This window comes from Aphelocoma coerulescens, chromosome 1 (genome assembly GCF_041296385.1).
Source record: "Aphelocoma coerulescens isolate FSJ_1873_10779 chromosome 1, UR_Acoe_1.0, whole genome shotgun sequence".
In the NCBI taxonomy this organism is placed as follows: Eukaryota; Metazoa; Chordata; class Aves; order Passeriformes; family Corvidae; genus Aphelocoma; species Aphelocoma coerulescens.
The window spans coordinates 87,776,899-87,800,497 of record NC_091013.1 but is presented as its reverse complement, the minus strand read 5'-3'; the positions used below and the strand labels follow the sequence as shown (position 1 = coordinate 87,800,497).

Below are 23,599 nucleotides of genomic sequence, written 5' to 3'. Positions count from 1 at the left end.
TTTGTGTTGGAAGGGACCTTTAAAGGTCATATAGTCCAGCTCCCTGTGATGAGCAGGAGCACTTTACACTACATGAGGTTGCTCAGAGTCCCATTCAAACCTGACCTTGAATGTTCCCTGGGTTGAGGCATCCACCACCTCTCTGAGCAACCTGTTCCAGTGTTTGATTACTTATTTCACCTGACTTTGGAATACATATATCATTATGGCTTTTCCCTTTTTCTTAGAGGCTACTGAACATGTGGTTATTGCCTTTCTTCCTTCAAAGAAAATAATGTATGTGGCTTTTTATGCAATGGAAATATGTTTGCTTCAGTTTGCTGGATTGTGTGTTTTTACTAGGAAAGTACTACATGTAGGTTTGTTTGAAACAGATCCTAGATTTTACAGGAGTTAGTTGAATGTCTTTTCCCACCTCCTTCATTCAAGAAAGCTATAGGGACTGAGTGTACCCTTAGCAAATTTGCAGATGACGCCAAGCTGAGTGGTGCTGTTGACACACCTGAAGGATGGGATGCCATCCAGAGGGACCTGAACAAGCTCGAAGTGGGCGCATGGGAGTCTCATGAAATTTAACAAGATCAAGTGCCAAGTGCTGCAGCTGGGTTGGGGCAACCCCTGGTATCAATCCAGGCTGGGGGATGAACAGATCCAGAGCAGCCCTGTGGAGAAGGACTTGGGGGTGTTGGTGGGTGAGAAACTGAACATGTCCTGGCAATGTCCACTCACAGCCCACAGAGCCAGTTGAGCTGCACCCAAAGCAGTGTGGGCAGCAGGGCAAGGGAAGGGATTCTGCCCCTCTGCTCTGCCCTCATGAGACCCCACCTGCAGTGCTGCATCCAGCTCTGGAGTCCCACCCCAGGAAGAACATGGGCCTGCTGGAGTGAGTCCAAAGGAGGGTCACCAAGTTGATTAGGGGGATGGAGCACTCTTGTGAGGAAAGGCTAAGAGAGTTAGGTTTGTTCAGCCTGGAAAAGAGAAGGCTTTGCATCCTTCTGGTACCTGAAGGGAGCTAACAAGAAAAGCAGGAGAGGGACTTTGTACAAGAGCATGTAGTGACAGGACAAGGGTGAGTGGATTCAAACTAAAAGAGAGTAGCTTTAGAGTAGATATAATGAGGAAGTTCTTTGCTGTGAGGGTGGCGAGGCACTTGTAAAGGTTGGTCAGAGAAGTTGTGGAGGCTCTACCCCTGCAGCTGTTCAAGGCTGGGCTGGATGGAGTTCTGAGAAAGCTGGTCTAGTGGTGAATGTTCCTGCCCATAGCAGGAGAGTTGGAGCTAGATGATCTTTGGAGTCCCTTCCAACCCAGACCATTCTATGATTCTATAACTCTGTGATTGAACAAATTGGTTTTCCTCTTGTGAGGGACAAATCTTGTGCTCAGAGTACATTGGTTTTTTTGTCCATCGTCAATGTCTTAGGAGTTTAAGCTCTTTTCTCATTGTACTGGATCCAGATCCATAAAAACTGTGGAGATAAGGATAGTTGAGGTGCTTGTCTGTAGGGAGCAATGTTGGATAACTGGGACATGTGCCCAAAGCTTTCACCAACTGAATCCAGGTTGTACACAGGTAGGGGTTTTACATGAAATTTCTGAAGATTATTGCTTTTAAGCCCCTGTCAGCTGCATTTCTCAAACATCATTACTGAAAAGGCAATAAAAGGTACTCAAAGAACCTCTGTGCCATATTTTAGCACTTCAGTGCAGCGAGTCCAGTAGCTCTATTTGTTCTTTGCTTACCATTTTTTCAAATTAGATGTGAAGTCTGGGTAAAAGTGTGAAGAAATGAAAGTCCTTCCACTGATGTGAATAGATTTTAGGTCATTTCAGAAATTCTTGGTTTTCTTTTTATCTGAAAGAGGATAATTTCATCTCCAACAGTACCTCATTATAAAAATGAGGTCCCGGCTTTACTAATGATCATAGGCTGAGTTAAAATGATCAGATTTGCCAGAGTTTAGAAAACTAGAACAAGTAAGAACAAGTAGCTTAGGAGCAAGTAGCTTTTTCTTGCAACTGACAGGCTAAATGTAAGTATGTGTTTCTAAATATTGTATCAATGCTGAGCAGTAAAAGCTTTGTTTTTCAAAAACAGTCTGTCTTAGATCTGTGTGACTATTCCCTTTTCTTTTTAAATACAGTTTCTTTGAGGCTAGAGCATTTCATAAGAACATACCCATTTTAATTACCTTTTCCCTTGGGGCATGATTACATTGTTTTTTGTACTATGGTTTCTTATTGTTATTTATTTAGTTCTCCTAACATTTTCATTGTGCTACTATATTCACAATTTAACAGTTAGTATTCTAATGTTTCAATATTGTAAAACATGCTTCAGGATAATTTTTTTTCAACCTTTATTCAGTGAAAGGCTTTTAATTTCCCTCAATCATTCCATTCTGAACTGCTGAGTGATGTCTAGAAAATTTCTAAGCAATGAGAGTTGTATGTTAAACCTAAAGAAAAAATTTAAAAATTAAAAAAAAAAATAGATTCAGGAGAAAAAAAAACTTCATCCTCTGAGCATTTTGAATTCACATTTTGAAGATGATGTCACAATAATAAGTGGGACAATTTTTTTTTAATTGTAAAAGACTTACATTTATGAAGTGACACTATAGGCATGTGAGTAAAGCTAAGATCGCCACTTTCAGAGAACAGTCCTTTTTTATACTTGCTTCTGCCTTGCAGGTGAACCTGGGCCATGTAGGTTACCATATGTTTATTTTTTCTCACAAAAGAGGCTGATACAACTGATCTCTAAAATGAAGTCCTTTTAGCTAGATTAGTGAAATGACTACAGAAAACATTTAAAAATATTTGACTACTTTTCTATTTAAATCATTAATTTTGAACTTATTAATAATAACCTGAATCCCTTAGCCATGCTTTCAGCAACAGCGAATTTCATAGGAGCTGACAGAACTGGGTTCACCCCGCAGTAGCTGCTGGTCTGAGGCTCAGTGATTGGAGCTACAATAGTTCATAGGAATTTCATCAAAATCACAGCCAAAGGCTGTCATCTACTGTTGTCTCAGTATTGCATTTCTAAACATTACTGGTGTTTCAGTGATTCAAAACCCATATTGTTACTGACAATTTGGGAAAGAAAACACCAGGTCTTGTTGAGATTCTTCATGCAGCCTTGAGAAGAGGCTGCTACTGTGCAGATCATAAAATTATTTCCAGATGTTTTCCAGAATGGCTTTTATATCCAGTAAAATATAAGAAGGCTTGCTAGCACTGTAATGCTTCCTGTACCTTGCAGAATTGTCTGTGGGAAAAAAAGAATAAAAAAAAAATTGATTGTGTTCTTTACTGTGCAGGAAGTGTGTTAGAAAACTTTCACAGACAACAAAAGTTCCATCTTATTTATTTCATACTTGACCTCCTTCCTATTAGCATTAAGATTGTTAAACCTACCTTTGTCACCATAAAGGTTTGCTAAGTTGGGTGAAAACTACACATTTGGCCCCAGTTAAAAATCCTTTTGCACTGCTAGCATGGTATATAACAGCCTGTGTGTAAATGAGAATCAGGCTAAAGTTAATGCAAGTTTTGTTATCACTGTATTTCTTTCTTTCTTCTTTCTTTTCAAATGCATTTAAGATGTTAAGACCAATAGGTTTCACCTGACTTTGGACCAATAACAGCCAGAAGATAAATTTTTTTTTGAAAACTCATAAGTAGAATCTAGTTCAAACAGTCCTTCCTTCACTCATTTACATACACTCAAAATACGTTTTTTTCACCGTTGCTTTCATTCTGTTTTTAAAGAGCAATCTTGTGAATGTTGAGCAACACAATTTTCCATCTGAAGCCCCATGGCTGCCATGTGGAAAACCTCTGCTTCCCACCTATACACATCTAAGATTTCTGCTAACATGCCACTGGTGTGCTTGACTGCCAGATTTATAGTGTTAGGTTCTCAGATCTTGAAACAACTGGTAGATGTTTTCTAGGTACTTTGTGCTTACAGGGGAGTGGCAAAACTTGTGGCCTGCAGGTGTGAGGATATCACACCAAGGACAAAAGTGGCTGCTCAAAATAATCAGGGAGATGCCTTCCTGCATGCACCACCTCCAAGGAAAACTTCCTTTTTCCCATGCTCAGCATATTTTAGCAATCCCATCTGACTGTGAAAATTGCTCCTTAACCCTTCCCATTTCTCTTTTTTCCAATTCCACAGGTCCTTGTTGTTCTAAATTGTTACAGCCCATGAATACAAGTCAATTTTTGGGGCCCCTCTTGGCACACACAATTCCTTTGAAATAAGGAAAATGATGTGCTAAAAGTTGTGCTGCTTATTTCTCTGACTCTTCTTTTACCTGGTGATTTTTTAATAATGAAGCTACGATTTCTGTTGCCCACAGCAAAATATTAGGTATTGCCATGAAATTGTGGACTTGAATTATTTCTTTAGGCTTTAAATACAGTTTCTTAAGAGTCCTTCTTCTACAATTTTATTTTAAGTAAACTACAACCCCCCCATGGCCTCTTTACTAGTAATGTTCTTGTTCTCATTCCAAATTATACTGTAGTGCCTGTGATTACATCCCCAGGAAGAATCCTGTCAAATGCAAGTATAAATAGAACTTGAAGAAAAGGAAATGCATTGATCAGAACTTACAATGCCAGCTTCACTTTGTGTGCAGATGGTGATGGATTTTTCTTTTTAATATCACCTTTCCAGTTCTCTGTTGGATAAACTACAAAGTTGTGTAGGAGGGACTTGGGTTTGCAGGCAAGGATGCTGTTCTGTTGTATTTACTGGTGTAGACAGGCCTGAAATTTCAAGAACTTTTCAGTGTGGTACCTTCTTTTTGTTTTATTGCTTTCTTTGATGTCCCTAAAACCAGTCTGACTACCTTCGCATTTTCAACCACTTGGTTCTGGATCCCATGCGTGGCGCTAGGGTTTTGACTGCTAGAGGCCTTACTTCTCTCCTCCCATGAGCTTGAGCAGAGAATTTTCTGTGAATAAGCTTTACTATATGATTTGGAGACTTAGTTTCAAATCCTTGCATTGCCATAGATTTTTTTGATACTAACAATTGCAGTAACTTGAAATATAAAGCTAACCTGGTAGTGCCTGGGATATAGCTGTAGGCACTTAATGGCACTTTCTAGGCGCTGCAGCTTTGGACTTTTTTTTAATTTTCTGAGCATTAGCAAGGTTTTTCAGCCTACAGGAGATACTGGAAAATGGCTTGTTATCCAGAGATAATGAGGAGAACTGAAGGATGTTAGAGAACAAGAGCTTTAGTTTTGGATTGAAGTATTCAGTTTCTGTTTCATATTTTGGAATTTGTTTAGCTTAAGGGATAAATAAAGTCAAAATACAGAAAACCAAATGATAAAGTTATGAAAAACAACTGCTCCATGCATGTTCCCAGGTTTGCAAACACCATTGGTCTCACCAGTATGAGAGTGTGAGGTGGAAAGTGTGTAAATACTGTTGATTAATCCAGACTGACCCCTAAATAATACCAGTTTTTCCCATATTGGAAAACATAAACAGAGGAGCCACAATTATTGCCCATTTAGAGAAATAATTTCTCTTAAAAAAGACATTCAATTTGGTGTGTCTGGTTTTCCTGCCAAACAATTTAGTGGTCATAGGAAGGATGCTTATCTAATTGCTGATACCTACAAATCTGTCAAACCCATTTTTATATAGGTGTACTGAATAAATAGCCCTGCAATAGACATGTGCATTGGGATTACAGGTGTGGATTAAAACCTGTCACAGATATAAAGTAAAAAAGAAGTAGATCCTGTTTACAGTATCTTATTTAATTTAAAGAAGTTTGGTTACAAAATCATCACTTTATGCTGTTGTTAATTCTAAACATCACTACCAAACTGATAAGGAAACTTGTAACTGCAAAGTGAAATATTTTTCTATATGAATGAAGTTAGTGGTCATTATAATCCCACTCAGCTAATAGGAATCTTTTGAATAAACCAGATGTTCTGTGCTTTAAGTTCATTTTTCGTCATTATAGAGCGCACTTTAAATGTCTTTGTGAAGCAATTTTTGCTATGACAGTGTAGTCTTCCCTCTCTCTAAGAAATTATAAAGTATCAAGAAAGACAGAAAAATTGTAGCTGACATTCTCAATGACTTTTCATTTCTCTTTCACTGAAATAAATTTACTAATATCTCTTTAAAGTCTTTTTAATGTAGTTTAATACTGATGTCCATACACGTGTTTCAGCGCAAGATGAGACTGAAAACTTTATTTGAATTTTAAAATATTTTTCATATATATTTGTGTGCATGTATACCCTAACAACAGGGCTGTTGTAAATCTTGTCTGTGTGTCAGAACCCAAGCATTTCTATAAAGGGAGAGACTCTCACTCTTCTGGGTTTGGCAGTATTATGTACACTAATGATGGAGCTCTATGACCATGTCTATTTCCATCAATGGTATTTTATTACATCGTCTCCCCACTTCATACCATTGGCAAAAGCATTTTCAGTATTGCTACTTTATGTCCTTTTGTTCCTGTGTCAACATATATTGATGTCATATTTCAATTCTATAAGCCCTGACTTTCCTATTGCTCTGCTATTATATATGTTGGTATTCCCAAGAGTAGCAAATTCCTCCATCTACTCACCAAATCTTGAGTTGTTTATGAAGGATCATACTGAATAAAAAGTACTTGAGTGTGATCTTTTATTTAAAATTTGTGAACTCTCTTTAGCCATTCATGTGTTTGTGAACTTCGTGGGTTATTTTGCTGTCTGACAATCTTCTATCCCAAGTCTTCAGGTAGCCTGTACCTCTGATACAGAACTTAAAAATGTTCAAACCTTGCTCCCTCCTTTACTTGGGGTATAAAAGAGGAGTCTCCCATCCCCCCTCCCTGTCTAGGTCTGCTTCTCGCTAGTGATCTTTGCATCACTTGGAGACATCTCAGGTGTTGCTGCAGGGCTGAGCAGGGCTGAAAGCAGCATAACTCATCTGTGAGGGTTGCTAAGAGGGCTGGGAGCAACAGGAAACCTCCCTCCATTAGCAGTGATTGTTCATTCAAACGGTGCTGATGGCAAATATGGGAATGGGAATACTGGCTGGACACAGCACTGTCTGGGGATTTTCTAATGAACCTCGGGAAATTATGGACAGGATTTCTGCAGGAGGAGAAAGTTCCGCATTCGGTGGTTTCTGCATATCCGGAGGAAAAGATCTGCCATCAATATTCAGCTCGCTGCTTCTGTTATTAGGCCTCAGCTAAAGAAGCCATTTATAAGGGAGAAGGAATGGGATTCACTGCATATTTTATGTTACTGAAATTAAAGGTCATTATGATGGCTTTTGCAAAGCATCCTGCACAAATGGATGAATGCAAACCCTTGACTGTGCATCTCACCTTAGACTTGTCAAATTTTGTGAAGCACATTTCACTGGAAGCGTTAAAGCAAAAGAGACAGAGTGATTCTTATGATTTGATGTGTGTGCTGAATTTCTCCACTTAATGAATTGCAGGTGGCTTAACAAACAGAAATAATTTAGCCCCCTCTTAAAAAATCTTTTAAAACTTGGGAAAAAAGGGATTGCATGGGATCAGAGAGAGGTTCAAGAAACTCTGCAATAGACAATTGCACTTTTAGGATATCTAGGAATTCCCTCATCCCTGAGGGGAATGTGAGTTTTAATATCATCTCTAAATTCCTTATTTTTATTTAGTTTTACTTTATTTATAATTTTCTCTTTGAGGCTTAAATGGCAAACAGATTAGTAATGTCTAAAGATAGAAACAAATTTATTTTCATAGACTGTATGCCCAAATATTTGCCTGCCTTTTTTTCAGATATGCTAAAGCTCTAATAAATTACATTGTTATCCCTTCTTGAATGTCAGGTCTAATGAATAGTATTGGTCTCTTTTCTAATTCTTCTCTTTCTCATATTTTAACATACAGAAATCTAAAATAAGTACTTTAAAGGGATTTTAGGTGAAAATATTTATAAAATGAGCTTTTTTTTGAGGTCAGGAAATAAACAGAAAATTAAATTTGTGCAAATATATATATATATATGTTGGCTGCTAATGTGATTTGATGTAGGTAGTTAAAACTACTGTGGTTTGTGATAAAGTCTTTTTCTGTTTGGAAATGTTTCATAGTTTCATCTTCATTAACTGTCCTAAAAATATTTAAAATCACACTTGCAAGCAAATTAATGTATTTCAAATCTTTTTAATTTTGTTTTGAATTATATTTATCTTAATATTTTAAAAACTCCAGTTAAAGTAAAGCAATTGAATGAGATGTTGAATTCCCTTAGTTTGTTTTTTCAAGGAAATTCTTAATTTAATTCACTCCAAAATCAGCTTAAGCAGTTTTTGAAATGGTAGTATTTAAAGTGGAGCCCCTGTGGGTAGTGGTATAAATAAATACAGATATTAGCATTAATTCCACTTGGGATATCTTTTGTTTTTTATACTTTTCATGCTCTTTTGGGACTTTTCTGTATACACTTTCTTCCTCATAACAAGTAATATATATTCCACATCCTACTAATGAGGACCAAATAATGATTTTTGATATATCCTGGGAAAAATACCAGCAAACAAAACAAACAAGTAGAAATGTCAGATATAGAGTCACTTTAAGAATACACGCTTTGAAGGAAATGGCTACCCTTTTTTTTCTTTGGTATATTTTAAAATAAATTCAAAGAAGAAACATGGTAATGGCACCTTTGCGATTCCAGATTTATAGGATACAGAAAAGAGGCTCCAGGTTTTTTGTGTAGAACTGCAAATATGTGCCATTTATAGTCTGTTCCAAGCCAGTGTGTTTTATGTAAAAGTACTACTGAAAATCTGAAGCGTTCTGAAGCCGGAACAAGGAACAGAAATGGGTCCAGAATACTTATGCATATGAGGCCAGCTAGTATAGCTTGGCAATGTATTGCTAAAGTGCAGGTGTTGAAATTATTTTACAGGCAGGTCAAATCTGAGAGCATGCAGGGACTTGTCAGAAGGCATGCACGGGTGTTGGGAAATGCAGACATCTGACCTATTTCCAGGTGAGAGCTGAACACTTGCAAATGAGCTGCACTGATGTGAGAAAATTAGTGAGGTGGGAGGGACTCGAGAACTGCTAATTTTCATGTGATTAGCATAATAACTGAAACACTTTGAAATTTTGGTACAACGATAGAATAATCTTCACTTGGAAACATTGGCTCCAACAGAGTGCTTCAGAAGCTTTGAGAATAGATTTTTTCCTGTTAATGTATTTCAGTGAGTCTTATTCATCAAGTTTTTTAAGACATAAATTTTTGCTGAATTGCTTTGTAAGTACAATGTAATAGGAAATGAAGGAAACATTTTCACTGTGGTTCCATGACACTTATTAGTTGGAAAGTTCAAGAAGACAAGGTGTTAAGATACTATACTCCTAGCCATTTCACTATTCTAATGGTATTTTTTTTTTAAATGAGGACAGTCAGTACAAAAGTGAGATATCATCCTACTTTTGTTCAGACAACTAATGTGCATCTCGGAACACTAGTTAATCACTTGTAAAAGAAAGTCTTCAAAACATTTTCTGCTGAAACATGTAAGCATTACTTTGGTGATTAGAAAAGCTAATAGGGACATAATTTAATAAGCTAATACAGCTGAAAAATATCTCTGAGAACATGGATCCATAGGGCCAAAGCATTACTGGCAAATGGGATTTTCTTAATGCTATGTTCAGCTTTCAAAACTACAGATACGATCATAGAATGGCTTGCATTGAAAGGGATCATCATGATTATTCAGCATATGAAACTAGTAAAAGGGTGTTGAAGAAAATTTTTTTTATATTTTGGTTTCCAAAAAAATATTTCTAAAGTAATTATGGAATGATGGAATCTTAGAATCAGTGAATGGTTGGGTTTGAAGGGACATTGAAGGTCATCTTTTTCCAACCCCCCTGCCATGGGCAGAGACATCTTGCAATAGACCAGGTTACTCAGAGCCCCATCCAACCTGGCCTTGAACACTTCCAGGGATGGAGCATCCACAGCTTCTCTGGGGAACTTGTGCGAGTGTCTGACAACCTTCCCAGTAAAGAATTTCTTCCCAGTATGTAATCTAAATGCCTAATCTATGTTCACAAGTTGTGGCAATTCCCACACAGGCAGTTTTCACTTTGGTTTAGGCAGGTAGCATTTAGGAAAAAGTCACTACACCAAAAACTAAACACACCTCCCAAGGGAAAGCACACATCCACTCAAGATCTGAGTGCCAGAGGAACTTTTGAGTGAGGTTCTCCAGTGCCAATATCTCAGCTTTTGTGTAGTTACAAGCCCCATTAAAGGGCAGCCCACCCCTTCCGGAGCAGCAGAGATGAGATGAATCACTCAAAACAGTACATTTTCCGTGCTGCGGATAGGCATTCACACAATTGTGATTAATGTTGCCAGAACTTGGCTCATGCAGAGATGTTTTATAAATAGTAAAATGTGTTTTTCCCACTCTATACATGATAGTTTATGTGAATAATGTTTTATATATATAGCGCTGACTTTTAGATCTGTGATCAACTGCAACAAAGGTCAACAACAAGTGAAAGTCATGCTTACTTTCTCATTGTCAAGATAAAAATGAGCTGTAGCTCTCAGTTTGGTTCCCAGGAAGCATTTCTCTTCCTCAGCAGAAAATCACAGCTCCAGACTCAACAAATTGTTTTCCTTGGTATTATCAGCTGAGTAGCAGAGGATTGACAGAAAATCCAGAGTGACTCATGTTTTTTTGTAGAGGTGGTTTATGCAGAGAAAATGATGTTATTTTTACAAGAAAACTTACATTTTTTTGGAGTTTAGATTGTTAGTTCATCAGAAAACAGACAGAGATATGGGTCTTTGGCTATCCATCTAGAACTTAGCTAAGCACTAAAAAGATAGAAAATGAGTGATATCTTTAAATAGGCTATATTTCCAGATGGATGTTGCAGATTTGGCCCACTGCACATATAAAGTTCTGGAAAATATTTATTTTTATAATCAATCCATTTGTTGGGTCAGGACTTAAAAAACCCTCTCTGCCTAATAATAAAACTGCTGTGTCTAGACCAAGCTATTTGCTTGGGATTGTCTGTGTTTTGTTTTGGGTATCATTTTAAGGTAATGTCTTTCATTTCAAAGTTAAGAGTGCCTCATGATTGCCTTATGATCTGGGCTGAATCTAATTTTAACCTGGTTGGGTTTTGCTTTGTCCTGATTTTCTAATAATTAAGAACACAGAAAATGTACCATGACATTGTTATTCAGATGACAGTCATTTATCCAGCCTTCTTGAAAGCTAGCTGTTAGGACCAAAGGAACTTAGATTTTATTTTCTTCATGTTAGTTTATACAAGAAATTTACTTTCTTCAGCCAAAAACATAAAGAAATTAAAAAGAAAGTTGTTACTTTATCTAGACTTTTTCAAATAGGAATTCTTATTGAGCACAGGAGGGATTTAACCTTTTAATTAAGCTGGTGTTATCACGAAGAAGGATGGCTTTGAACATTGATAAGGTCAGTCTGCCAGAAAGAAATTTTTTATTTCCTCAGAGATAATATTACTAACTTCTAAAGCATTCAACCTTCTCCTTTGCCTTCCCCTGCTCTTTGCAACTGCAAACCCACCAAAAACAATCAAGAAAGGTGCAAAATACTGTAGAATTCAGCACAAAGATAAGCAGACACAATTGTGACACACAAAAGTAGTTTCCAACAGAATATAAGGTGATAACTTCCAAAAGCAATGAAATTTGAGGTTCTCCAGGTTAACACATGTAGAGTTTTGCTTTTCATGGACTGGTAGTACATTTCCATCTAAATCCATCTAAATAAGTCTTCTATGCCACATATTATAAATTTGTATTTTATAGCACTTTTCAGCTCTAAAGAACTTTTTAGACATTACTAACCCTGCCAAATATACACCATAACATGATGCAAAACAAATGTCTGATCACTTTCTGCAACTACTGTAAAGGAGGTTGCAGTGAGGTGTGGGTCATCTCTTCTTCCCAGTAACAAGGGGCAAGACTAGAGGAAATAGTCTCAAGTTGTTCCAGGGGAGGTTTAGATCAGATATTAGGAGAAAATTCTTCACTGGAAGGGTGGTCAGGCATTGGAAATGGCTGCCAAGTGAAGTGGTGGAATCACCATCCCTGGGAGTGTTCAAAAGGCACGTGAATGTGACAGGCAGGGGAATGCTTTAGTGGTGGACTTGGCAGTGTTGGGTTAGTGGTTAGACTTGAGCACAGAGGTCTTTCACAACCGTAATGATTCTATGATTCTGCAATTGAAGCATGGACTCTTATCTCTGTTTGCAGAGACTAAAAGCTCAGTTGGCTTATTTAAAATATGAGTGCTCAAAGCACTTAAAAATAAAATATATGCCTGTTCTTCCAACATGACTGTGGAAGGAGATCCCTAAACAACAATAGCCCCAACAGAGAATCACTGTCTTCATCCATCAGGGAAAGTGCTGGTTGACTCCCACACTTAAGCTCAAATGTGAAAAATGCTTCCATATCCAAGTAAGACAAAGGCAAATAGTAGATGCCTAGGTCTAAAAGCAGTTCTACCGATAGTAGAAATCTATGCATATATCCCTTGCTTTCCTGCAATTTTGCTTTGCTACCTGGAGTTCTATTCTCCATGACCCACTCACTGCCTTGGTTCAGGCTAAGCCTTATGGCACTTGAAAAACTGAGGAAAGCTGTGCTGGCAGGCTTCCTTGGCACTTCAGAAAATGCAAGTGTAATATCTCTGTTAGTTTATTTTTAAATAGAATAAATAAAAATGATGACAGGATATTCCCTCCTAATTTCAGGTAAAGTATGGCCCAAGTGTGAGGAATGAGACAACTCTTTGTAGAAATTAAAACAATTTATTAAAACAGAAAAAAAAGTTGAAAAATTGCAAAAAAACTAACAAAATATAAAAATTTGGGATCCAGATGGCTCGAGAGATATGCCCCAGGAGCGCAGGGATTCAGGAACTTTAGGCTTAAGACAGCTCTGAACCTCAGGTAGAGAAAAAAATAAACTTGCAGTTTAGGCTGGTCAAAAAGAAATCTATTTCTAAAAAGCCCCTAGAAAGGGGTAGGCTTCTCCAGCACTGCCTTAGCAAGCTGGAGAGGATGGGAGAATGAGAGTGGGCGTGTCTTTTGGATTCCTTTTATAGCTTTTGCTCCGCCCACAGTCCGCCCACAGCCCACCCACAGTCCACCCCCCTGGTTCAAGGCGGTTGGTGTTTTCCCCTTGACAGACCACCTCTGTCCACCAATGGCTCCTCCTGGTCAGAGGGGTGATATTAGTTGAGATAAGGGTCATGTGCTTATGGGGGGCTGGGCTGTTTGTTGCAACTGGGGTTTTTTTAAAATCTGCCTTGAAACCAAGATACAAGTAAAACATAAAAATACATCCAACACATCTTAAAACACTTGTAAAGGTATACAGTAAACACAGGAAGACCATAAAAGCTTGATTATTGTACCTGGACTGATGGATTGATTTTAACATTCAATTTAAAAATATTAAGCTCAAATTAATTAAGGCACTTAATATGCAAAGACCAAGCACAAATAGGGATTTCATGTATGACAAGTCCCCCCTTTTTCTCTTATGTTCACATCTTTGGTCTTTGCATTTAAGTGGAGGTGGATAACTCTTCAGGGATAGATTCAAGCTCTTTAAAACTGTCCCACACTTGCTGGGCAATTTTTCTCTCCTTTCTAGTTTTCTTATTGTTACTATTATTGACATGCATAATCTTTTGAGCGAATGGTGGACGCTGCTGTTGTCCTTGAAGATCCTGGATCAGTGGCATGCCTTGGACGACAGTGGTGATTAGACGGATGAAGCAAGGGATTAAACAAGGGAGAAAAATAAGTCCTGTAAGGGAAAGTCCAACAATAATTAAAGCTTTCTTCCACCATTGTCCTTGGAAAATATTTTCCCACCATTCAGAAGTGATCAAGGGCTGCCATTTCTGCACTGGAACATGGGCTAGTTTCCTGATGTTTTGGGTAATCTTGGTGATGGCTTCGCCGTGATCATCAATATGGATGCAGCAGTCTGAGGTGTTAAACTTGCCACATACTCCACCTTCTTCAGCTAGTAAATAGTCCAATGCCAGCCTATTTTGGTACACGGCTGCTCGAGTTTGCCCTTGCTGTGTGTTAAGTAGTTCAAGAGCAAGAGAGGTCTCATTAGTGATTACCTCAATTAGTGCTTGCAGTCTGATGATCCGGTTTAGCATGTAGATGGGAGTTCGGTACCCCCAGCTCCCATCCTGTGCCCATGTTGCAGGTCCATAAGTCTCTAGGATCCTCTCAGGTGGCCACTCTTCTTCTCCCCATCTCTGGGTCCCTCCTATTACATGTCTCTTAGTACGGAAAAGTTCATCATAAAGGGAGATTCCAAGGTGGGCTCCAGCGTTTTCAGCAAGTAGGAAGAAGTTTGGTTGAATGGCTCCAAGAGTGCAGCTCCCTTTCCAGCGAGGTGGTAAGTTGGAATAAGCTCGGTTACCACAGATCCAATAAAGGTCTTGTGGTGCTTCCCAGAAGTGGGGTTGTATACTTGCTGCTGTAATCCAGTACTTGGAAATTTGTGGCAGGATAGAATATGGATTTCCTTGATCCCAGCACTGCCAGAGTTTTTTAACAGGATTCAAAATGCAATTTTTGTTTTTAACCTTTTCTGCAGACCAGAATACATCTGGTTCTTGAGGTATCCACCAATGTTTTTGCCCATCAGTTACCAGGTACCTTTTGCATATTGTCTCACCAACTTCTTCTAAAAATTTTCTTCCTTTCCTCCAGATGCATTCTTCTCCAATAACAGTATTGCTTAGCAGCCAGGTTTCATTGTCATGTCGGGTTGTGGGGGAGAGATTACTCAGTCGGAGTAAATCGGGGGGTCCAAGACTGACTCCCCGCCAAGGCCAACTCTCCGATTCTAAAGTTCCTCCGCACACCCAGCAATTTGTTAAATTTAGCTGTTGTCCAATCCTTTCTGCCAGGTCAATAAACAAGTTTTTCCTTGACATCAAAGGATTGTTTTCTTTTTGTTTTTCCTTTTCTTCTATGACCACCTCTTGGATCAGGTCAGTGTCATAGGTCTTTCTTTTTAACAAATCTTCTGTCTTGGTTATGTATCTAAAATTGAAACAGAGCCAATCATCTTGGGAGGGGCACTCTCCCTTCTGCTTATGTATTTGGGTGCCAATGTTTTTGCCAATCCAGTACTTGTGACCTTTTTCTGAGCAGATACTCAACCTTGTTATGTTGTAACAAGATGGATTAACATAAGTATGTGCTCGGAAAAAGTGTCGAATTTGAAATGAGCCTCCTTCTGCCTGGTACACAGTCTTGTAACATCTGTTACAGCGGCTGTCGGCTGCTTGTGTAAAGGGAGGCCAGAGGACCCAGAGACAGATGACACTTAGTAGCAGGATGTTGCTCACTTTCCCCTTTAGGCATACCCGAGAGGAGCTGTCAGCATTTGGGTTGCCTCTGCTGGTGGGGGTTGTCATCTTTGCTTCTTTCGTCCTTTCTTTAGGCATCTCACCTTCAGATGGTTCTTCAGTGACCTCAGGCTTCTGGAAGCTCATGGTTATTTTAGGGTTGGCCTTGTCAAAGATTAGAGTTATCGTGCCCATAATTTTGGAGTCTGATTGGACTGTTATTGGAAGAGAATGCTGGCTTCAAATGGAGCCTTACTATACAGTTGATGTGACAATATGGTTGTGTGAAGGCAGAATCTGTAAAAGGGAATAACAAAGAACAGAATTAACAGCAAAATATTTTCAACTTAGTTTAACAACTTGTAGCTAGCACTTATTACTGAGGTATAACTGGGGAAGAACTGGGAGTACAGGATTTTATTAACTTGGAGTGAGGGATGCTGAGTGGAGCTTTCAAACAGGGTGTTTAGTTTGATGGTTTGTCTGGAGGTTTCTTCTCTTCAATTGGTGGTGCCACTGGACCCTTCACCCTCTTGACATGCGTCCAGCCCTTTTCAAATGTCCGGACAGCTGTTTCAGTGGTTAGCTGGACCTGAAATGGACCTTCCCAGGATGGGGTTAATGACTTTTCTTTCCAGGATTTTATTAACACCCAGTCACCTGGATTGATGTGATGTAAATTAAAATCAAGTGGGGGAGTTTGTGGTAGAAAACCTCTTTCCCTTAGCAACTCTAGATTTTTGGCAATTATCTGTACATATTGTTGTACACTGGTGTTTCCACACTCTTTCACATTCAACTCTTGTGGTGTAGCAAGGTAGGGTAATCCATACAACATCTCATATGGTGAACAACCCAAATCAGATCTTGGCTGTGTCCTAATTCTAAGAAGAGCAAGTGGAAGGCATTTTACCCAGGTCCATTTTGTTTCCAGCATTAATTTTGTGAGGGTGTTCTTGATTGTCTGGTTCATCCGTTCCACTCTCCCAGAGCTCTGTGGATGCCACGGGGTGTGTAATCTCCAATTTGTTCCTAATTGCTGAGCCAATTGTTGTACAATTTGGGAGGTAAAATGAGTACCTCGATCTGAATCTATGCGGTGGACTATCCCATAACGGGGGATAATTTGCTCGAGGATCACCTTACTCACTGTCTGGGCTGTTGCATTGACAGTTGGAATAGCTTCCACCCAGTGGGTAAGGTGATCAACGATTACCAATAGGTATTTCCACCTCTGGACAGGAGGCATTTCTGTAAAGTCAATTTGAATGTTTTGGAAAGGCCTGATTGCTAATTCAATTCCTCCGCCAGTGTTCTTTTTCATTACCTTTTTGTTAACTTTTTGACAGATTACACAGTCCCGGGTTATTTGGTTGGCTATTTCATAAACACCAGTGCATCCAAAGGTTCTGAGATAGTGATCCGCCAGAGCCTTTGAACCCCAATGATTGCTTTGGTGAATATTTTGTAGAATTTCTCGGGTTAAATTTTTGTTTAAAATTTGGCGTTTATCTGGTAAATACCAGCGACCTTGAGAATCCTCATTAGCTCCAATTAAAATTAATTTCTGTTTTTCCTGATCAGTAAAAATGGGCGTGGGTAAAATGTTAGTTTGTGGAATAGTGTCAGATGTGGTGGTGTTAGTTGGAAGTTGGTTTACTTCCATCACTTTTACCTCTTCTTCCACTGCTGCTTCTTTTGCTGCCAAGTCTGCTAGGTTGTTCCCCCGAGCTTCTTTTGTGGTTCCCGATTGATGACCTGGAATATGCACCACTGAGATCACCTGAGGCAGTTGCAGTGCTTTTAGAATTTTTAGGATCAATTCCTTATGTAGGATATCTTTCCCTTTGGTGTTTAGGAACCCCCTTTCGGACCAGATTTTTCCAAAGGTGTGGACTACGCCATAAGCGTATCTGGAGTCAGTGTAAATGGTCCCGATGCTTCCTGCTAGTCGGTGGAGTGCTTTTTCTAGGGCATAGAGCTCACAGACCTGAGCTGACCAGGTCGGTGGCAATCTGCCCTTTTCCAGCACACACATTTGGTGTCCATCGACCACTGAATAGCCAGAGCATCGCTTTCCATCCACCACTCGAGATGACCCGTCAATGAAGAGGATTTCCCCTTCATTGAGGGGACAGTCCACCAGGTCCTCTCTGACTTTTGTTTGGATGTCAATTATCTCAATGCAATTGTGTTCAATTTCTTTTTCTGATGGGGTCCCATAAAGAAATTGAGCTGGATTTTGGTGTGTACACACAACTAACCTCAGGTGGTCTGAGTGCATGAGAATGGCTTCATATTTGACTATTCTTGGGTCAGTTAACCACTCTGCAGCCCTGTGAGCTAAAATGGTTTTGATTGAGTGTGGTGTATGCACTGTCAAGTCTCCACCAAAAATGAGTTTTTGACTCTCCGAGACCAGAACGGCTGCTGCGGCGATGGACTGGATGCAGACGGGCCATCCTCTGGACACTGGATCCAGTAATTTGGAAAGAAAAGCAACTGGCTTCCTGACTCCTCCCCACTCCTGGGTCAAGACGCCATAGGCAACTCCCTTCTCCACATTAACAAATAGATCGAAGGGTTTTTCTAGTGAAGGAAGGCTTAAAACAGGTGCTTTTGTTAATTTCTCTTTCAGATTTTGTAATTTTTGTGTGTCTGAATTAGTCCAATTAAAAGGTTCTTCTTCTATTAGTTTTTCATATAAAAATTTGGCAGATTGTGAATACTGATCAATCCACAGTCTGCAGTATCCAAATAGGCCTAATAATTGCCGAATTTCTCGTTTTGAAGTTGGAGGTGGTAAATTTAGGATCCCTTCTACTCTTTCAGCACTGAGTTTTTTTGTGCCATGGCCAATTAGATGTCCCAAATACTTCACCTCCTGTAGCACAAATTGTAATTTAGGTTTTGACACCCTCAGCCCGTTCCTCCCTAGAAAATTCAGTAACTGAATTGTAGCAGTTCTTACCGTAGACTCCTGTTCCCCAGAGAGGAGCAGGTCATCTACGTACTGAGTTACCTGAATCCCTTCGGGTGGAGAAAAGGAACTTAGCAAATCTTCTAGCGCTTGGCCAAAGAGTGTGGGTGACTCGGTGTAACCTTGAGGCAGGCGAGTCCAGCGCAGCTGCTGCTTCCGTCCAGTGTCTGGATCCTCCCAGGTAAATGCAAAGATGTCTCTGCAATGAGAATCTAGAGGACATGACCAGAAAGCATCTTTAAGGTCAATAACAGAGAACCAGGCATGTGCTGGGGGTACCCGACTCAGGAGTGTATAGGGGTCCTGCACCAGTGGGTACCTGGTTTGGACTCTCTTATTGACCTCACGCAGATCTTGTACAAGCCGGAATGACTTATCTGGTTTCTGGACAGCCAAAATTGGAGTGTTGTAACTGGATTTGCAGGTCTCAAGAATTCCATCTTGTAATAAGTCCATGATAACAGGCTTCAGGCCCTTTCTTTTGTCCTTGGAGAGGGGATATTGTGGTACACGTACTGGCTGGCTATTTGGGAGCAACTCAATTGTTAGAGGTGTGATGTCCATTTTTCCCCGGTTGCCAGGTTTGGCCCACACTACCGGGTCAATGTGTTGCTCATCTACTAAAAATAAAACAAACAATTTAGTGGTCATTTTTCCACCCTGCGGTACCACCCCAACCCTCAGAGGTATTTGGAAGTCACGTCCTAAAAGATTGATCCCAGCTTGAGGTAGGTATAGCACATCCCCTGTATGGGTACGTCCTTGTATGGAAAGGATTACATTTTTAATTACAGGAACAGCAAAGCTTTCACCATTAGCACCATATATATCTAATGTATCTTGAGAAATAAAACATCCTGGAGGTGTTTTAGTGACACAGGTTCTTTCAGCACCTGTGTCCACTAAAAACTCCACTTGTTGTCTCTGGGGTCCAGCTTCTAATTTTATCAAGGGCTCTTTAAGATGTTTTTGCCCCAGAGAATAAAGCCCCTGACCCCTTCAGTTGTTCAAAATTTGTCCCTCCATTTGAAGGACTCCTTGATCTCTCTGCTTTTTAAAACAGTACCACTGCCCGTGGCCTGGTTTATTACAGTATGTGCAAATTAACCTCTCAGGTCTTTGAACAATTGGGTTAGGTTGTTTATTGCAAACACAAACCTGTGGCTGTTGCTGAGAGCAGATTTGGGTTTGCTGTTGTGGGATGCCCCTTTGGGAAGTTCTTTGTGTAGGAGGGTTGTGGATTGGAGCATTAGTACTGTTATTCATTATTCGGCTTTTAGCCTTCATCCTCTCTTCATCCCTCCTAACAAAGACTTTTTGGGCTTCCTCCAGTAATTCATCTAGTTCCCTCTCTGGCCATTTTTCCAATTTTTCTAATTTTTTCCTGATGTCAGGCCAGGAGTGAAGCACAAAATGTACCTTTAGCATAGTTTTGCCTCCCTCACTGTCTAAGTCAATGACAGAATAAAGTTGAATGTTATTCCTTAACCGAGCCATCCAAGCTGTTGGGGACTCATCCTTTTCCTGTTCCCCACAAAATGCTTTTTTCATATTATTAACTCGAGGAACAGCTTCTCTAATCCCTTTTATAATTAAATTTCTGTAGTCTTTCATGTTCCTCCTGCCCTCTTCTGAATTTGGGTTCCATTCAGGGTCTGTCAGTGGTAATTTTTGTTCTCCAATTGGGCCCTGATTAGAATTATTTTCTCTGTCCCAGACTGTCACTCCTGCAGCTCTAATCAATTTTCTTTCCTCAATGGTGAATAAGGAGTGAAGGATGGATTGTATCTCTCCCCAATTATAAATATTAGGGCCGAGGAATTGATCAAATTGGTCAGCTAGACCAATGGGGTCAGCCATCAGACTTTTCATTTCTTTTTTAAATTCCCGTACCTCAGATGAAGCTAGAGGTACAACTACATAACCAATTCCTCCTTGAGCATTTCCCATGGGTACCTCCCTAAGAGGTAAAATTTTAGACTCATGGGGAGTGCTAAGGCAGGTGGGACAGTCAGGTGTTTTAAATGATTTCTTTCTAGTGCAAGATGCTGGGCCATCCTGGCTAGAAGAAATCCTTTGTTTGGTTGTCTTTTTGTGAGAGCAGGAAGGAACAGAATTTTCTTTTTCACTTTCATTCTCATTTTCTGAGTCCCTTTCGATTGGGTGGCTTGATGAAGGAAGGACCCTTTCTTGTTCAATTTGGACCCTCCTTTCTGGAGGAGTTACTGGAGGAAGGTAGTCTAGGGGGTCCCACTTTGGTTTATTTAATTTAGGTTTTTGTTTTTCTTTCTGTTTGTGTTCTTCTGCAATGGAAAAAATTTGGTTTGAATTTTTATTAAGTCCAATTGAATTAGATTTAGTTTCCTCTTCCAATTCTATTTTTTTGCTTTGGTCTTCATTTTGTTTTTGCCAATAATTTAACCAAATTTTAGCATAGTCTAATTCATCAGAATGTTTTGGAGCTTTGTAATGTACATAAGAATGCAAAGCCTCACAAAGCCATTTTTCAGAAGACCCATACTTGGGCCATCTGAGACCATCTTTGTTAATTCTATGTTTTGGCCACTTAAAAACACAGTACCTAATCATTTGACACTGGTCTTTTTCTTTAGTTAAAAGATTTTCTTCCCACTTTAGGAGCATTTGCCCTAACGGACTGTCTGGGAAGATTTTGTATTTCTTCATTAGGTCTTTCTTTTTGCTATTCGCTTGTCCCATTTTGTTACTGGGAAGCAAACAAGTAGCTAGTGCAGAAGAAAAATTTTTTTTTTTTTTTTTTTTTTTTTTTTTTTTCTAATTAAATAAACCAAAGTATTGTATTATATAAAACAATTAAAATATTGCATAAGGAAATAATATTACAAAATAACCTAAATTCAATACACTATCACAATAATAAAAAAATGATAATAAAGTTATAAGCATAAAATACAATACAACTAATGTAGAGAAGAGCAAGCAGGGTTAGTAGATATATAAGGGAATGAATGATGGCGAATCTGTGGGAAAAAAATTAGATATGGCAGGCTGGTGAGAAACAAATATGTTGCAAGAAAAATTAATTTTAATTATAAAAAGAATAATTAGTGAATATTTAAATTGGTTGAAGTATAACTGAAATTTAGATAGTTTTATACATATATAATTAAAATTTAAGAAACAAGAGTTGTCTTTATTAGCAAAGGAGAGATAAATTTAAAATATTTATAACCGAATTAAAGGAAAAAGATTATAATGAATAACACAAGCAGTAATTCAAAATATCAAAGTAGTGTCTTATGATTAAAGCAGATAAAGCAAATTACAACTACAATCCAATAACCCAAACACTCCAAACAAACAGGAAGTATAAAGGTGCTAGATAGCACTGACCACAAGAGTGCAGCTAAAACAAGTTCACACATGCACAGGGGTAGCAAAGGGGTGCAGTTCAAATTAAAAGGACACAAAATGGCGGCCGACCACGTGGCGGCCCGAAATTTCAAAATGGCGGCCGACCACGTGGAAACCCGAAATTTCAAAATGGCCGCCGACCACGCGGCGGCGCGAAATTTCAAAATGGCCGCCGACCACGCGGCGAAAAGAAAAAGAGAGGGGTTTAAAATGAGGTTTCTCCTCAGTTCTAGACCCGAGGAGACTGAGACACTAATAAAATGAATTTGGGGCTGTGCACACCCCTAAAAACGTGGAAACCTCCCCCCAGAAAGGCTGATCACCACACTCGATCTTCCCCTCTGTGTCTCTAAAGGGGTGATCCCTCGTGGTGCCCTTAAAAATGAACCCTTTCAAGCACACTCACACACACACTGGGGGCGGCCAACCCCCCCACACACTCTCTCACAAAAGGAATTCCACTCGGAGGTTCCCCAAAAACTAATAGCCCTTAAAAAGGGTAAGTCCCTAACTAAGTTCCCTTTAAGAAGGGTTCAAGCCTTACCACAAGTCTTTCTCCACCGGAGGTGTCCTTTCTCTGCTGCAGTAATCCTTGTGGGAGCCCAGAAAATCCAAGGAGAAAAAAAACAAAAAAATCGCAAAAATTCAAAAATAGTAAAATTAACCAAAATACCTGGATTTTAGGGCAAAAATAGGATCCCGGACGAGTCCCCAAAAGAGTTGTGAGGAATGAGACAACTCTTTGTAGAAATTAAAACAATTTATTAAAACAGAAAAAAAAGTTGAAAAATTGCAAAAAAACTAACAAAATATAAAAATTTGGGATCCAGATGGCTCGAGAGATATGCCCCAGGAGCGCAGGGATTCAGGAACTTTAGGCTTAAGACAGCTCTGAACCTCAGGTAGAGAAAAAAATAAACTTGCAGTTTAGGCTGGTCAAAAAGAAATCTATTTCTAAAAAGCCCCTAGAAAGGGGTAGGCTTCTCCAGCACTGCCTTAGCAAGCTGGAGAGGATGGGAGAATGAGAGTGGGCGTGTCTTTTGGATTCCTTTTATAGCTTTTGCTCCGCCCACAGTCCGCCCACAGCCCACCCACAGTCCACCCCCCTGGTTCAAGGCGGTTGGTGTTTTCCCCTTGACAGACCACCTCTGTCCACCAATGGCTCCTCCTGGTCAGAGGGGTGATATTAGTTGAGATAAGGGTCATGTGCTTATGGGGGGCTGGGCTGTTTGTTGCAACTGGGGTTTTTTTAAAATCTGCCTTGAAACCAAGATACAAGTAAAACATAAAAATACATCCAACACATCTTAAAACACTTGTAAAGGTATACAGTAAACACAGGAAGACCATAAAAGCTTGATTATTGTACCTGGACTGATGGATTGATTTTAACATTCAATTTAAAAATATTAAGCTCAAATTAATTAAGGCACTTAATATGCAAAGACCAAGCACAAATAGGGATTTCATGTATGACACAAGGAGTGGTAAATTCATCAGAGGAGTAAACCCAAGCAGTTTTCCCATTACACTGAGCTCAGTGTACCTGCAGGTCATGCAGTTTAATGGGGTACTCCCTTGCTGCCCAGCCCCTGACCTCGTACAGTTTTATCCTGATGTGTCACCATCAGATCATTGAGCTGAAAGAGCTTCCCCCGGAACCATAAACTCCTTAGATCAGGAACTAGGTTGCTGTGGAGATGAAATGTGGAAATACAGGTTTTTACAATAGCCTCAGTAAAGCAAATATTC

At 39.4% G+C, this 23,599-nt stretch overlaps 2 protein-coding genes across 8 annotated transcripts in view; one reads left to right on the top strand and one right to left on the bottom strand.

The window, feature by feature from the left end:
- Positions 1-23,599, top strand: part of DLG2 (discs large MAGUK scaffold protein 2) — a 1,009,135-nt gene that overhangs the window by 441,250 nt on the left and 544,286 nt on the right. The gene's annotated exons all lie outside the window — the stretch shown is intronic.
- Positions 12,963-23,290, bottom strand: LOC138110819 (endogenous retrovirus group 3 member 1 Env polyprotein-like). Of its 2 annotated transcripts, XM_069015999.1 has the most exons (3): positions 22,392-23,290; positions 17,150-17,232; positions 12,963-16,077 (listed from the first exon to the last, which is right to left on the bottom strand). In XM_069015999.1, exon 3 carries the CDS (start codon positions 15,667-15,669, stop codon positions 13,657-13,659), a length of 2,013 nt encoding a protein of 670 aa, XP_068872100.1. In that variant the 5' UTR covers positions 15,670-16,077; positions 17,150-17,232; positions 22,392-23,290; the 3' UTR covers positions 12,963-13,656. The 2 variants fall into 2 exon arrangements, with proteins under 2 accessions (XP_068872100.1, XP_068872108.1); XM_069016007.1 differs by lacking the exon at positions 17,150-17,232.